This window comes from Asterias rubens, chromosome 7 (assembly GCF_902459465.1).
Source record: "Asterias rubens chromosome 7, eAstRub1.3, whole genome shotgun sequence".
NCBI classification, from domain to species: Eukaryota; Metazoa; Echinodermata; class Asteroidea; order Forcipulatida; family Asteriidae; genus Asterias; species Asterias rubens.
In genome coordinates, this window is record NC_047068.1 from 1,952,856 (window position 1) to 1,969,332 (window position 16,477).

Sequence of the window (16,477 nt, forward strand, 5' to 3'; positions counted from 1 at the left end):
TTTTTCCACTTAAAATAAACCTCTTCTGAACAAACCTCGCTACCATAAGCCTTTTTGAGGTATGGCAGACATGATACGCGCGCGTCACATACCGCGACTGATGCCACGCTCACCATGTTGGTGGTCATTAGGTTTACGTGTTAACTCCCGCGTCGCCTAAAATGCGCACTTCACTGAATAACACGCGTTCTATTTCTATGGTCATTGTGTCCGCCATATCTCCAAAAGGCTTATGGGCAGCGCGCCGTATCACGTAGCTCTGCATACGTCTCTAACCCCTGTGAGGGAAACTCCGATCCGTGTCTGTCATATACATGTACGCGCAAAATATGAAACGCTGCGCGTCTTCAAAAAGCTCTTTACGCCAAAACGCGTGCGTATAAAGATGTATGTATTCATTACGCAACACTGAACGCAAAGGCAAGTTTATGACTTTTATTACACACAGCGCATCCAACCCGTGCGCGACTAACGCCCAACACAGAACATATCAACCACAAGACTAATTATAATATCCCTTATATTTGGATATTTTGAAGTCGCACTTCCAGGGGTTATGATCGAGCAAGGCATGCTGGGAAAAATGGCGCGGCGAGATCGATCACCCCTGGGAACGAGGTTGCTCTGAACAGCCAAACGGTGTTATGTGAATCTGTTTATTGTTTGCATTAAAATAAGCCAATGAAAAGTTTGATGGACCATGTCTTCTTTGAATGGTTGGACATCATGTTAAATAAACAAGTTGAGTCTGTGCAAGTTTTGGGAGCGACTCCGAAAAATAATGGCAATAAATCATATATAGCAAGTGATGCAGTAAGATTCATTTTGAGAAACTTTTCACTTTTCGGTACATGTACAAAATTGAACGATTTCACAAAGTGCAACTGAGAGTAGTCCTAGGGTATGTACAAAAAAAAAACTTTATGGCTAGTCCCAAGTTAAGACAAGTAACTCGTATCAACTCGAGATAAGACTTGTCTTTAAGGAACATGTTGCCTTGGATCGGTCGAGTTGGTCTTTGAAAAGCATTTGTAACCGTTTGTTATAAAGTGCATATATGATTATTAGAAAGATATTTAAAAGTAGAATATAATGATCCACACAAGTCAAATTTTGGACTGCCATAAATGGCCGACCGTGTTAGTTTGCAAAGTAAAAGGAAAACCATGCAATTTCGAGGCAAATGTGTGTGGATCATTAACATCTTTCTAACCATATGCATTTTATAACAAACGGTTACAAACGCTTTTCAAAGACCAACTCGACCGATCCAAGGCAAAGTGTTACTCTTTGTGAAGTCTACCCATGCACTGATGTTTTTATTCCCATCAAATTTGAATCTAAGAAGCATAACTGCAGTAACATGTAATACAAATGATAATCCCAGCAATATTCTCTTCTGTGGAGACTTTTTATGAACTCAATAAGCATGAAACAACAAATAATATTGTTTTTCTGTCAATTAAGTTTAATCTCAAGTGGTCATCAAAAATATTGCATCCATCTTGTGAAAAACATGACATTATGAGCGACACATTAAACTTATATTTACAAAACAAAGGGGCACAAATTAATACTATGTTTCCCTAAAAGGGGCCTGGTGTGCCGACATTAAAAAAATAAGAACAGTGGTAGGTTTTTTGCTTTCAATCCACATAATATTAGTCACTGATCATGATGTACACGATACAAAGAATTCAGAAAATGTCTGAAATTTCTCACCCTCCATACACACTGTGTTCTTACTATGTATGTTGATAAAAACCAACAATTCTTTAAAAAGGGTACAAATACATTCAAGACAAAACAATGATAAAAACGCATGCAAATCTGTTAAATATGAACGAGGGGAAAACGGGAGATGTATCGGCAAATTGGGATTAGACAATTGCTCTTTCAATATAATATCAGCAGCGTAGTCTTGTATAAAGTTGGTTCCAGAAAATACACTGTAGGTACGAAGATTTTTGAAATACACAGGGGTCTCATATGTACATAATGCTCACAGAACGTTTATCTGGTGCCATGATGTTTGAAAGCAACCAGTCTTCATTGAAGCATTTCGTCAGCATCTTCACGAAGTAGCACTCTACGTATTTCTTTGCTGGTATAGCAGTGAGTGCTACTTCATGAAAACGCTGATGATTTCTTTAGTATTTAAATAACAGTTCTTTAAGCACGCTCTCCACGGATTCTCCTTGCAAGTTGGATGTCCTTGGGCATGATTGTTACTCTCTTTGCATGGATGGCACACAAGTTGGTATCTTCAAAGAGTCCAACCAAATAAGCCTCGCTAGCTTCCTGCAATTTCAAACAAAGAAAAATACAAAATTTAAGTCCCCCAATCATAATTACAGATTGACAATTAATAATCCGAATGTTCTCTGCTACAGGCCTGCAATTATACTGAGGCCACAGCCTCTGGTCTCGGCCTTGGTGCCCCTTCAAAAGTTTCTTAGACTTAAAAACTTTCCAATGGAAGTGCCTTCGCAAAATGAAACTGGCCTTGCACTCTCAAGATGAAGAAATTCCAGACCTGTCGTTAGTTAACAAAAATTTATTCATCCCATCTCAAACCGATAATTCAATTTTCCAGAAGGTTTAGCATACCTGAAGGGCACCAATGGCTGCACTCTGGAATCTCAACTCTGTCTTAAAGTCTTGCGCGATTTCACGGACTAGACGCTGGAATGGCAATTTGCGGATCAGCAACTCTGTGCTCTTTTGGTACCGACGGATCTCACGCAGAGCGACTGTTCCTGGCCTGTAACGATGGGGCTTCTTCACACCACCAGTGGACGGTGCACTTTTGCGTGCAGCCTTGGTTGCAAGCTGCTTCCTTGGTGCCTTACCACCAGTAGATTTTCTTGCCGTCTGCTTTGTACGAGCCATGATTTATCTGTAAGGTTGAAAAAACATTTGTTATAATTCATTTGACCAGCATAAGGTGAAACTTGTCTAAATACAATGGTATTTAAGCCTTTTCATAATACCTGCTAGAGATTTCAGAGCCGTTAATCCCACACTTTCTGACAGAGTTTTTTAGGGCAAAAATTTTATTTTTTACAAAAGGAGATACCTCATTCATTGAGGTAAAATTAGATACCTTGTTTCATATCAAATGAAAAAGTGGTGGCGCCATACAGAAACTTTCCCTTTATTAGTTTTTGTAGGCCTAGGGCTAGGCCAGATTTTGTTACCCAAGTAAAAAATAAACAAGATTTCCAAAATATAGTCTCCGTCTCACAGAGGAAGAAAGGTCAGTTATTCATCCATATTGTTAAATTTGTAGAATAACCGACATCAAAGAAGATTTTTGGTAGGTTCGAGGCGATTGTACTGGCATACTGTCAACTGAAAACTTTCAATATAAATTATAAGTCGGCTGTGGTGGGAGTGTGTGGACTGTGGCCACATGTTTCCATTTACAGTTTGACTTTATATGATTCATGAATATTCATTTAGGCGTATTATTTTTGAGAATCCCTGGTCTAACTCTGCGTTAATTCATCGGACAAGAATAAGTTAACATTGTTTGTTGAAAATGGAGAGGGACAGGGTGATGGATGGAGGCAAGTGTTTAGCAGTACCATTTTATTTTACCACCACGGTCACACAGACTGCGGTGCCCACAGACTGTTCTTGCAACTCGTCACACTCACAGAGTGCTGGAAAAGTTTCTGTATCATAATCATCCTGCAACCACTATTTGTTTCAATAGTTTTTACCAAACGGAATATCACACTTCAGTAAATTAGTTACTTATTTATGTAAGAACGAATGAAAAAGTGTTGGCAAGATACAGCAAGTTTTCCCAGCAGCAGCTGAAAAGTGAATGGTTTAAAACCGACCGCCACTTTTTTTAATAAAGGGCGCCTTTACAAAAATTCCGGCTGTCAGTGTCAGGAACAGAATTGAAACAGTGTTTTTTTTGTGAAGTCAGCCCTATATTTTCTTATCAAACACAGAATAATGTTACTTATTATATCATGAATGGAATATGGCAACATTTACAACATGTAAATTCAATAACGACTTCATTGCAGCAGTATTCTTCACCTGTTTTTCTCTGGTGTTCTTCCGTTCTTCCAACAAAACAAGTGTGTTGTTGTCTATACTAGTCGCCGCCGCTATACGTTGTGTGTGTGTGTATTAATTTTGCATGCATCTACATTTTCACAATGAAGTCCGCTCTTTATGAGTTGGACAATTCTATTGGTTTACTTGCCTGCGCTAACGACAGTCATGAAAGAGTCCTGCTTATTGGCTAAAATAACTAAGTCTCATTGGTCAATCGGGGTTTTCTTGCTAGCAGTTGATTGGTCAATAACTCGAGCTCTGATTGGTTAGTTCGGGATCCCAATTTTGTCACAATTTCTTCTATGGAGTTTTACACGCAATTTAACAGAAAAGTGTTCATCACCAAGCATTTCTGAATCACAATAAAGACCAACATCGGGAAACAAATCAGGGGAAATAGTAGCTTTTATTTAAAAAACACGTTTCTGCCTTCCTTCTTGAATTATTTGATGTAGTATTCCCTCTAGTTGGCGATTTACATCCAGAAAGGTCTTGAACCAAAAATTATTTATTTATTTTTGCTACAACTGGGAAGGAGGAGTGGGGGTGGACGTGGGGGTTTAGTTTTATGGAACTAGAATGAAGGCTTCACAGTACCAGCCTGACTATACAGAAAGTTATCTTGCATGCTAGTAGAATTCTGGGTCAGGGCAAGCTAATGAATGTGTATGCAAACAATGGAGAAGCTCATCCGAACACTAGGGAAAGCTTTCAAAAGTTTCATCATGGAACCATTCTTATCCCGGCCTTTAGTGTCAATATGGGGCGTGGTGTACAGTGTATTCATTGTGTGATTGGAAGCTGAGGAATGGCTCACAGGAATTTAGGGGGAGGGCTCAACATGCTCTATGATTACATCATGGAGTAACATTTGGGGGGGGGGGGTAAACCCTCTGCCCCAATGAGCATTATATAGTTTGACATACCTGTCTCTAATTAGTCAAAGGAACTCAAATCCAGGGGTGCCTTTTTGTGGCTCCTCATTGAGGCAGAATTAGTCATTGTTGATGCATTACTCGAAGCTATACAACTGGCAAATGGCTTATTTGTTCAGACAGATTCAAATAAAGGACTTCCCATCAGAGCCATTTTACTAAAGTTATTGGTGTTCAATACCCCCACACGCACACACATAAAAACAAAACAACTAATCGCATATTATTATTCCTTTATTTAAAAATTCTGATTTTATTACAAAGTTATATGGAAATTACACATCACACACAAGTTGTTCAATATAATAAATATGACACTGAAAACACTTTTTAGTACTGAATAAAATCACAAAACAGCTGCTGCACAATTAACTTAATACCATTACAGATTAATATCCAAAATATGAATTACATTTATATAAAAATACAAGTTTAAAATAAAAATATATAAGCACTTGTGAACATGTCCTTCCTGAGCTTTTACAATTTAATTAATTCAAACAGTGTTACTTTTTACATAATGAACATGGCTCGTAGTGGTCCGCCTCCCCGAGTTGTGAAGGGTAAAGTAGCATCAACAGTGTCTTGGCAACCAATCCAGTCACTAAACCACTGAACTAAATCAACCTTACCATGAACACATTCACTGATTGTTTACTGCTGACTTGTCTAATTTTTCCATAATTTTGTAAATCAAGTTTTTTATTGTCATTCCCTAAAACATACAGCGATCCAGTTCAAATATCCTCCAAGGATAATGCACCAACTTCTAAAAAAAAAGAATAGTCAAACTGGGGTTTGAGTTAAGAAACATGTAACGACGATCTCTAAATGACTTGGGGTGGTTCTGTGGTTCTAAAAAGAACCGTTGGTTTCAACTCGACATTTTGATCAGTATGCTCTGATCATCTTCTGCTCTCTCCAGAAAACGATCAGAGAAAACTGATCGAAACATTGAGTTGAAACCAACGGATCTTTTCAGAACCACCCCAAATCATTTAGAGATCGTCATTACTATACATGGTGCTACCGCAAACCTTTCCATATCATATTTCCACCATGCTAAGTTTCAAATCCTACTTAAACTGGGGTTGTATGGTGGTACCATAGATCTATATGGGCGATACCCAACAAATAATCCCTTCAATTTGTCTGAGTACCTGGAGTTTTGGGCGAATATAATTATTTCTGAGCTGAAGTTTGCAAAGAATACTCATTCATATTTCTTGATTGAAAAAAGGTGGAAACAAAACTGTTTTCTTTCTCACAATGAAACTGCAGAATAAGCTCAATTCATTCATACTGTCAGCTGCTTAATTAGAGTGTAATACTGAAGCGATGCATATATTCCAAAAAAGCTGTGATGACATTTTGAATGAGCTTTCTTGAGTGACTAAAACAATGAAATGCGCTGGTTCAAGCTTCGTTGGTTACAAATGGCAAACTGCAGCATACTTTTTACCAACTTTACTAAACTTACCTTGACTTTGAAGAAAACCCACAGTTTGTAAGTTTTTTATTAGCACATATTTAAAAATTTGATTGTTTCATAATTATGGAAATTGCAGTAAATGGCAAATTATAATGGCGTGAATTCTACATTAATCTGCACAAACACTACCCCATCATTACAGAATCGACTGCTAGTCAACAAGTCTGTCTGCATAAACTTCAGACGTCCCCTGAACTGATCTCGAGTGTTTCCCATTCCAGCACGACTCATATTGCTGCATGTAATGATAGTTGTGAAGTCGGAACGCTCATGTGTGTTCTTAACCTGATCAAATAATGTCACTTTGCATGTGGTGCTAAACGGAAAATGCAACTGGTCGTCATAGTCGCCCTTCTGCAACACAATAAACAATGAGGTGTACGTTGAGTTTCTGGTCACATGGCCGTCCGTTTCTAGGCGGGCACAGAGCTTGTAGCCAGGTTGGCTGGTGTAGAAGGCTGGGCTGATGATACAGGTTGTTGAGTTGTTTCTACACATGTGGGATTTCAGATCTATTTTCCAGTGAAGATGTCCGTTGTAGTTGGTATTCTCAAGATGGCTGATTCGTTCCACTTGTTGATTCAGAAGTTTGTCTTTCTCGTTCAGATTTCTGTTGAAATCAGACATAGTTTTTTTTATGAACTTGTGACCCAAAGCCATCAAACATTGGCCTTTATATTTGATACAAAATGCCGTTTTGTTTTGTCTGTAGTAACTTTGTACTTTAAAAGCAGCGACTTTGGGGTTGGGGGTTGTGAGATGTTGGGGTTTGCGAGAAAATTATGGCTTTACAGTGAAACAGTACCCGTCAAATGACTTGAAGAACTATTCCAACAGCTTATAGGATGGCTAAACTTATTCAACCGAAGTGATTGGGTTTACCTTTTGAATCAGTCCATCCATAATTTCTAAAACATAACCCAGAAGTTTGAAATGCTTAACAATCTCGAAAATAAAGTTCTTATTTGTTACTGAAATAATCTAAAATTCCAAGCGGCCGGTGTATAGTCGGTCGAGGGATGGTCGTGCAATGGAAATCTTGACACGCGATCATAAAAAGACACAGTTTTTAGGTCTCAATCTTAGGATCGCGCGACCTTAGAGCGACCGAATATAAACCGGCCTTTATAGCCAGAAAGACAATTGAACAACTGACAGGCCCTTCCTTAACATTGGCAACATACACTTTTGATATTTCCGCTCAGACCCTCACAGCTTCAGTTTTGTCAAATCCAAATGTTGGAAGTAGTATTCAATCCCAGGTTCATTATTTCAGTAGGTCTTGGTTCCATTAAGTAATGTGACAGTATCATTGTTTTTGAGTGTTTTGGGGTTTTTTTTTTTTTGGGGGGGGGTATACTTTTCCCATCCCGTATAGTTTTCAGTAAACACACTATACAAAACCAACCTGTAAGCCATTGGTCACATTTTAGTGAAAACACGGAGGGGAACAGTTTGTCAAGAATCTTGTGAACTTTCATTTTGAAGCTGATTCGATTGTTAAAATCCAAACAAGAAACCGCCAATTCTGGGGTCTTAAATTGTTTTTGGCGGTCTTCAATGATCTACACAAATACGCCTCGAAATTGCATGGTTTTCATTTTATGTTTTGACTCCCATAAATTGCCGACCGTGTTAGTTCGCAAAGTAAAAGGAAAACCATGCAATTTCGAGGCATATTTGTGTAGATCATTGTATTATACTTTTACAACATCTTTCTAACCATATGCACTTTATAACAAATGATTTTTATATATCAACTCGTCCGATCCAAGGCAACGTGTCACTTTAATTGGTCTCGGCATTTCAACTAGCCTGCCCTATTCATCGTCAATAGACTGAAGAGTGTGAGACATGTTGGTTTAAATCCTAAGTGTACCTGTTGAGTTGTTCAAAGCTCGACTTGAGTTGATGACACTGTTCTTGACACACTTCCATTGCCTCAGATTGTTCCTTCAGCTGTGCTTTGTAGGTAAAACTTTGGGCCAAGACAAGGTGTAAATGATTGGATAACTCATCTTTGTTATGCGCAGGAAGGTCACAGCGCTTGATCTGTCAAAAAGCAAATCAATGTAATCAATAGACACAAATTTATATCATATTTTTCTTCTTTGTGTTTAGTTATGTAAATTGGACCAAAATGGTCCCCAAAATAGTTGAATACATGCGAGACTTGCACTGTCTGTCAGTTATCAAGTTTTGTAAGGTTTTCCAGAAATGTCATAATGCTCACTGATGTTGGGAAACTTAAAGGCTATGAAACAGTGAATTGTAACAAGGTATCAGCACTTCAAGCTTTGCAATGATAACAATAATCAACTTTCTTCTGACAATAGGCAAATTTAGCTGTGCCATGCAGGAGGAAAGATACAAAACAAATCAATACATTTATGCAGTACAAAGTCTTGAGAACGGACATTGACACGCACAGGAAATCACTTCAGAACTGGCGCAACATACAATTTCTTTTGGTGGGTGCAAGTGGGGATCAAGAAATTTGTGGCTTGTGATATCTTTATTATATTGTTGCTGTTTTAATTTCTACGGTTCGATGTTTTTCTGCTATTTTTAATAACTGTATATTAATGTGCAAACCAAGATTTTCATGCTGGGAATGATAAATAAAGAATTAAATTGAATTGAATTGAATTAACTTGGGGAGGCAGCTTTTGATTGATTTAACCATTCAATTTTTCATTTGTACATTTTTTTATCTGATTTTTTGTTTTTGCCAGTTACACGACTGCACTTCAGGCACCTTATTAAAGGTAGATTTAAAGGCACTACCTTACTTCAGAGGGAGCCGTTTCCCACAATATTTTATAATATCAACCTCTCCCCATTACTCGTTACCAAGTAAGGTTTTATGCTGATAATTATTTTGAGTAATTACCAAAAGTGTCCACTGCCTTTAAACACCATATGTAAATACCTTTTGGTCGCATCCTACAGCTTTGAATGTACAAGGAACAACACTGCTGGGACAGTCACCCTCCTCAACATCAATGTGCTTGGCCATCTGTATGGTCAATCAAACATGGGGTAAAAGGTTGACTATGAAATGATCTTCCATCAAACATTCGTGCTGCCCACAGCTATGAATCCTTTAAGTCATTGGTTAAAACTCACTTGTTTCGCTCTCATTATGGTAGTTTTTACTCTTCTTGTTCAACTTTTGAACATTAACTTTTGTTGTCACTATGTACGGTGTGCTGAGATAATTGTATGTGGTGCACTTTAAACAATAAATGATCAGATTATATGATTAGACTATAACATCATTATTATCTAGTAAACGCACAAACATTTTATGACACATGTTAAAATGAAGAGCCAGTTGTTGTCTAAATCCCTCAGTGACCTCTCAGACCCTGGAGCCCAATTTCATAGAGCTGCTTAAGCAGACAATATTGTTAACAATTTTCTGCCGAGCAAAAATGAGCCGCAGAAAACTGGATATAGATGGTATGTGTGATATAGTATTTTGGTTGGTAAGGATTTGGAAATAGTTTTACATTGCAGGCAAAATCAAGGCATCCTTTAATGACTACACAAATAATAAAAACTGGAATCTGATTTTGTGCGTTTTCAAATAACAAACAGTGGAAATCCACCTCAAATCAGATAAATCTTGAAACCATACTCAATACAATGTACACTGGTTCTTCATGTTTGCTCAATGCAGCTGTGAACATCTACTTTATTAGAGATGTTTAATTTGCATCAGGGATAAAGAATATTAATTTTGGTTTTTACCCATACACCAATGTGTGATAGCACTGTATTGACCCAATTCACCTGACGTCATCATCAGAAAATCTTGGAACCGCCATACTGGTGGGCAATGCGGACTATGCGTTATTCCGTGAAGTGCGCATTTTAGGCGATGCGGCGCTTACATGTAAACCTATTGACCACCAAAATGATGAGCGTGGCACAGTCGCCGCATGTGACGTGCGAGTCCTGTGAAAAAATGCTTGTGATATTGCCTGTGATATTTTTTCACAGGACTTGGGATGTACTGAGTATACAGTGCAGTGCTAACACACATCGGTGTATGGGTAAAAACCAACATCTACTTTATTGAGTAATTTACAATTCTTATACTACAGTGTATTTATTTGATACCAAATGACTTGAAGCATCAATTTAATCTCACCTGTTCTCTGAGTATTCCTCCATGTCCACATTCAGCACACTCAATGGGATATTTAGGACAATGTATCAGTTTATGATTCTGAAAGGTCGGGTAAAAGCACAGAAAATGGGTCAACCTTTCCCTTTATCAGGGACGCACTGGTTAATAGTCAGCACTGTTAATCATGAGTATTTAAATTATATATGATTTGAGGCACTGCGTGGTGAGGTATCAATATATATTTGGTTTGCAGTAACACCATGTATGTATCTACTTGCCAGGTAGAGTTTGTTCTTAGAGAACTGTCTTTGTTTATTCTACTACCACGGAGTAGATTTATCGGATATTCGGGAGACTTCTCAGTTCTGAAAAGAACTGTCCTTAACTAATACCCGGGCGGAAGGTATAGAAAATTGGCTGGGACTACTACTTTAGTTTATAGGATCGTAATAAACTGTACTACCTCGGAGTCAGTTCTTGAATTGGTCTCATCAACGTTTCGACTAGCTCGCTCTAATCTTTGTCAGGAGACTGACTCTACCTGAGAAGTCTCTCGAACATCCGATAAATCTACTCCGCGGTAGTAGAATAAAGAAAGACAGTTCTCTAAAAACAAACTCTACATAGCAAGTAGCATTTAAATTGTTGTTATTGATTTTTATCCCGCTGGTTTTGGGAATTCTTCTTTAGATTGAAAACTACTTTGTGCAGAGACCTGTCCTTGATTTGAGTATATTAGCATATGAATCTTAGCCTCATGCATATATAGCAGTAAGCTTTCAAACTCAAACAAGAAACTGCTCAAATCCCGGCCAAAACGCTTGGGCTACCCATTGCTAACGTTATGTAAAACCATTCCCTGTCCAATTCCCATTAACTACCCTGCCCCCCTGTCCCCCAGACTCCCATAAATGGGCGACCGTTATAGTCTGCAAAGCAAAAGGAAAACCACGCAATTTCGAGGCAAATTTGTGTGGATCATTGTATTCTACTTTTAAAACATTATTCCAACCATATGCATTTAATATAACAAATGGTTACAAACGCTTTTTATAAGACCAACTCGTCCGATCCAAAGCAACGTATCCCTTTAATTTTTTTTATTTTTTAACTACCAAACCAAAACTTTTATCACCAAATTCACAAATAAATGTTTTCCTTGCAGAGAATATCTGGCATTATAGCTATAATATAATACAAAATTAGATTTGCATATGAGCATACCATTTCATCCTTCCTGATGAATGACTCGCTGCAATGAGTACAATCCAATAGATGCAGCGGGCAATCTCCTAGATGCTCCTCATTCTTTCCTCTCAGGTATTGCTCTTCACATCCATTGGGACATACAAGCTTTGCAAATAGACAGGTATCACTGTGACTCTGAATCAAGAAAGAATAATGGTAGATTCATTATAAATCCATCAAAGGCAGTGGACACTGTTGGTAATTACTCAATATTAGAATAAAACCTTACTTGGTAATGAGTAATGGGGAGAGGTTGATAGTATAAAACATTGTGAGAAACGGCTTACTCTGAAGTGACGTAGTTTTCGAGAAAGAAGGAATTTTCTACGAATTTGATTTTGAGACCTCACAATTAGATTTTGAGGTCTCAAAATCAAGCATCTGAAAGCACACAACTTCATGTGACAAGGGTGTTTTTGCTTTTGTAATTATCTCGCAACTTTGACAACCAATTGAGTTCAAATTTTCACAGGTATGTTATTTTTATGCATATGTTGAGATAAAGTGAGAAGAGTGGTCTGTGACAATTACCAACAGTGTCCAGTGTCTTTAAAGGATCATTTGGTAATTACTCTTAAAATTATGGCAATAGAAACCTACAGCAGTTTTCGATAGTAAAAAGCATTTTTGAGAAACAAGTTATATGACTTGTAAAAAGATATAAGGTTTTATCCCGCCCCCAAATTTGAATCTGAGAAGTGTTACTGTCAGTATCCCTTCCCAGGTATTCCTATTAGGGATTATTCCTACAGCATGGACATCAATTGCTCCAGATTTCCAGCAATATCTCAAAAAAGGTAACCAGAGAATAGGATTTTAAAAAATTGAAAGTAAAAAAAAAATATATACTTTCCTATACAATAGCCACAATTAGGTGTTTTCTAGGCACCCTGTTAAATGCATCAAAATGTAACACTGTTGAAATGAAAACCCTGCTACATGGAGCTAAATGCATCACAGTTGAAATGAAAATACGGCTGAATTCAGCAAAATGCAACGTTGTTTTAATGATTCTGTTAATGCATTTAGCCCTGCTAAGTGCACCAACGTGCATTGAAGTTTGGTGGGGACTGGGATTTGGCATGGACACAAGGCCAATGTAAAACCCTGCTAAATGCTGCACAGTACAAATAACCCGTTCACACGAGAGCAATGTAGCAAGGGTCCCTTGCTAAATTGTATCACGGTTGTAAATTATCACGAAATGTAGCTCGTGTGAAAGGACAAACAATTCTCTACTGTTCAATGTCTCTTGTAAAATCATGCTATAGAGACCCATGTTAAATTGCTGTCGTGTGAGTAGCGCTATAGTATGGGTTTGAGTTGACTGCAAAATGTAAAACACATGTTGCAAGAGTTCTGCAGTTCGAACTAACCTGTAGGTTTCTTAGATCACCTCTCCACTCACAGCCACTTCTTACATTACTACAAAGAACCGTCATAGACAAGATTTCCCTCTCAAACGCAACATCGTCAAATATCTGCAGTGCATAAGAGTAGGGCATAATGTTAAAAATGATGGAATAAAAGCCGAGTCACACTGCAGCGATAACGAAAACGGTAACGAAAACGATAACGACGCAAAGAGAGCTCATTCTATTGGTTGAAATGCTCCACGCACACGCTCATTCAACCAATGGAATGGAGGTATGCCGAGCATCTGTGCAGTATCAGGCTTGGCAAAGACTGTGATAGCACAAAATCTGATGGCAAAGGGATCGACATTTCAATCAGTATGCTATGATGCCGATGGTCTTCATACAGGAGAAGGCAGAAGACGAAAAAACAAGTCTCGGAACCACTTCAGCTCATAATGAGATTTATAATGCAAAGTTTTAAATCCTACTTAAAGTAATGTACAACATATTAAACAATTAACAGAGATGGTTGTAGAAGCATTCAAGTATAGAAAGTGATCAGCAAAGCAAGTCTGTAAAGGAATGAATGGCAACACTTACATCACTTTTGACATTTAGCCAGGTTTTGTCCACTGGGCACTTGGTGTATGGACGAGGACTACATACAAACAAAATATAAACAAAATACTTCAACAAATAATAAACAACATATTGTGTCAAATTCCAAACTTGAATGCTATTGTTCCTGTGATTTGTGAGTTGTACAGCTCTATGGTTATAACTTAATAACAGAAACCATCAACTTTTTGTTTAAAGACACTGTTTAAAGACACTATTGGTAATTGTCACAGACCAGTCTTCTCATTATCTCAACATATGCATAAAATAACAAACCTGTGAAAGTTGCAAGATAATAATGGAAGAGAGAACACCCTTGTCACTTGAGGGTTGTGTGCTTTCGGATGCTTGATTTCGGGACCTTAAAATCTAAAATTCTGAGGTCTCAAAATCAAATTTGTGAAAAATTACTTCTTTCTCAAAAACTATGTTACTTCAGAGGGAGTCGTTTCTCACAATGTTTTATTCTATCAACAACCCTCCATTACTTGTTACCAAGTAAGTTTTTATGCTAACAATATTTTTGAGTAACTACCAATAGTGTCTGACTGCCTTTAAATACTTTGGGCAACATCCCCATGACAACCTAGCCACTAGGAATACCACATGAATTTCTCTATAGGGATCTAAACTTTGGTAACCATTAGAGCACCGTGCCACTTACAGAGGCCTTAGACAGGATGTCTACCATCAAACTCATGGGATGTTGGGTTCATCAAATCTAACAGACCTTCCTTTGAAATAAAAACAGCGTTTTTCTTTTCATACCCGATTATTTTCTGCATGCACATTTTGCAGAATCGATGGCCACACTTGGTTTGTAGTGGTGAACGCAGTGCTGCTAAACACACAGGGCAAATGTACTTGGGGTCGAGTGCTGGCTCAAACTCAGCATCATAGCCACCAGTCACTTCAGTAGATGATGTGTTATTACTGCAGGATCTTACACTATCAGCCATGATGTCTTAGAAACAAAACTATAAAAAAGAACATTTCAAGTTATTCACAAGTTTTACATCTCAATAAAAAACTCCAGCATGCACCTTTTCTCGTGCACTTAATAACATTTTGTAAGTGGAAACGATATATCAATTCAGTCCCCATAGTGCAGCTTTAGAAAGTAGCACAATGAATTAATACTGCATGGAACTGTACTCTGGCTGGACGAAGTAAGTTTTCTTAAAATAACAAAAAATTAGGAAGTCAGCTTGCAAGTTGTTATTCACCCATGCATTTGTATTGTTATATCATCAGTTAATAATACAGTCCAGAAGACCATGGGTCCTGGTGCTCAATTTCATAGACCTGTTAAGCACAAAAAATTGCTTAGCATGAAATTTCTTCCTTGATAAAAACAGGAATACCGGCCAAATTTCGGTTTGTTGCATATTGCTTGTTACTGGTTATTCAGCTGTTGTTTGCTCATCCTGAAAATCATGTGAAAATTTGGTTGGTAATCCTGTTTTTATCAAGGCAGAAGCTCTATGAAATTGGGCCCCTGGATGGAGGTTGGCTTGCCTTTTCGTGTGCAACTCTATATGAAATGGAAACTTGTACAGCCTGCATCCAACACAAAATTGGTTGAGCAGCTCTATGAAATTGGATACAGGCATGGCGCCACCACTTTTTTAATTCAATATGAAATTAAATAGTATCTAATTCAAATTTACATTCAATGAGATATCCCTTTTTGAAAGAGTGGTGGCGCCATACGGAAACTTTTCCCAATGAGATATCCCTTTTTGAAAAAATGAGTGAACAAGTTTTGGCGCCATACGGAATGTTATCCTAATGCATGCCTATGGTTTGGACAATCCACCAACATGTGCAGGTCTACACCCTACTACTGTACTAGTACTAGTCCTCGAACTAGAGGTTTCGTTCCAAGGGGGAAGGGCAAACCGAAGTCTGTCTCAATCAAGGCTTGTCAAACTAACTGGTCCTTGGTCTTTCTACGGGTGTCTTAACGTTCTATGTATCTACTTATAAGGTTGTTTTCTGCATTATATTTTAACAATTCATGTAAAGCATGTTTTTAGTAATGCATGCGCCATTGATTGCTCGCAGTTTTAGTGTAGAGAAAAAAATTCGTAAGAAGATCAAAATGAAATGTGTCATTAAAAACAAGCTAAACACAAACAACACAGGTGATATTTTCCTACAGTTATAAGAGTAAATCACCTATAAATAGTCGTAATAAAACAGAAGGCTCGATTAAGATTACAATTTGACGAAGCTGTAATTCCACACTTTAAAACACCCGCCTTCCCAGTGAAATCACAACACTCCTCTGCTCCGAGATTGTCAAGTCCAAATGAACGCAAAAAAACGTCGGTCGGTCCTTCAAACTACTGCCGTAGATGGCGCCCTGCCAGATTGATGGTGCGTGAACTTAAAAGAAAAAGAAAAAGGAAAAGCCGCCCATTGCTCGAGGGTCTCAACTTATTGATTTCACAAACACAAGGTACATAGCCTATTTAAAACAACAGTGGACAAAACTTGCTTTAATACAAAAGTGTAAAGGCAAAAGGCCTACCGATAAGCTCATTATAAAGACGACAAGACATACCAGAAAATATAAACTGGGATAGCTCTATCTGGGACCCGT

At 37.9% G+C, this 16,477-nt stretch overlaps 2 protein-coding genes across 5 annotated transcripts; both read right to left on the minus strand.

Annotated features, from left to right (window-relative positions):
• Nucleotides 1-1,447: 1,447 nt before the first annotated feature.
• Nucleotides 1,448-4,131, minus strand: LOC117292196 (histone H3.3A). The gene is made up of 3 exons (XM_033774156.1): nt 4,060-4,131; nt 2,611-2,899; nt 1,448-2,301 (listed from the first exon to the last, which is right to left on the minus strand). Exons 2-3 carry the CDS (start codon nt 2,890-2,892, stop codon nt 2,173-2,175), a joined length of 411 nt encoding a protein of 136 aa, XP_033630047.1. The 5' UTR covers nt 2,893-2,899; nt 4,060-4,131; the 3' UTR covers nt 1,448-2,172.
• A 1,897-nt stretch (nt 4,132-6,028) lies between these two features.
• Nucleotides 6,029-16,169, minus strand: LOC117292195 (TNF receptor-associated factor 6-like). 4 transcript variants are annotated; one of them, XM_033774153.1, is made up of 9 exons: nt 16,094-16,169; nt 14,638-14,846; nt 13,852-13,909; nt 13,270-13,374; nt 11,870-12,028; nt 10,667-10,744; nt 9,440-9,526; nt 8,387-8,559; nt 6,029-7,117 (listed from the first exon to the last, which is right to left on the minus strand). In XM_033774153.1, the coding sequence occupies exons 2-9, from the start codon at nt 14,826-14,828 to the stop codon at nt 6,595-6,597; spliced, it is 1,374 nt and encodes a 457-aa protein (XP_033630044.1). In that variant the 5' UTR covers nt 14,829-14,846; nt 16,094-16,169; the 3' UTR covers nt 6,029-6,594. The 4 variants fall into 4 exon arrangements, with proteins under 4 accessions (XP_033630044.1, XP_033630046.1, XP_033630043.1 ...); XM_033774155.1 differs by having other exon boundaries at nt 14,638-14,833; nt 16,094-16,163; XM_033774152.1 differs by having other exon boundaries at nt 16,051-16,138.
• Nucleotides 16,170-16,477: the final 308 nt, after the last annotated feature.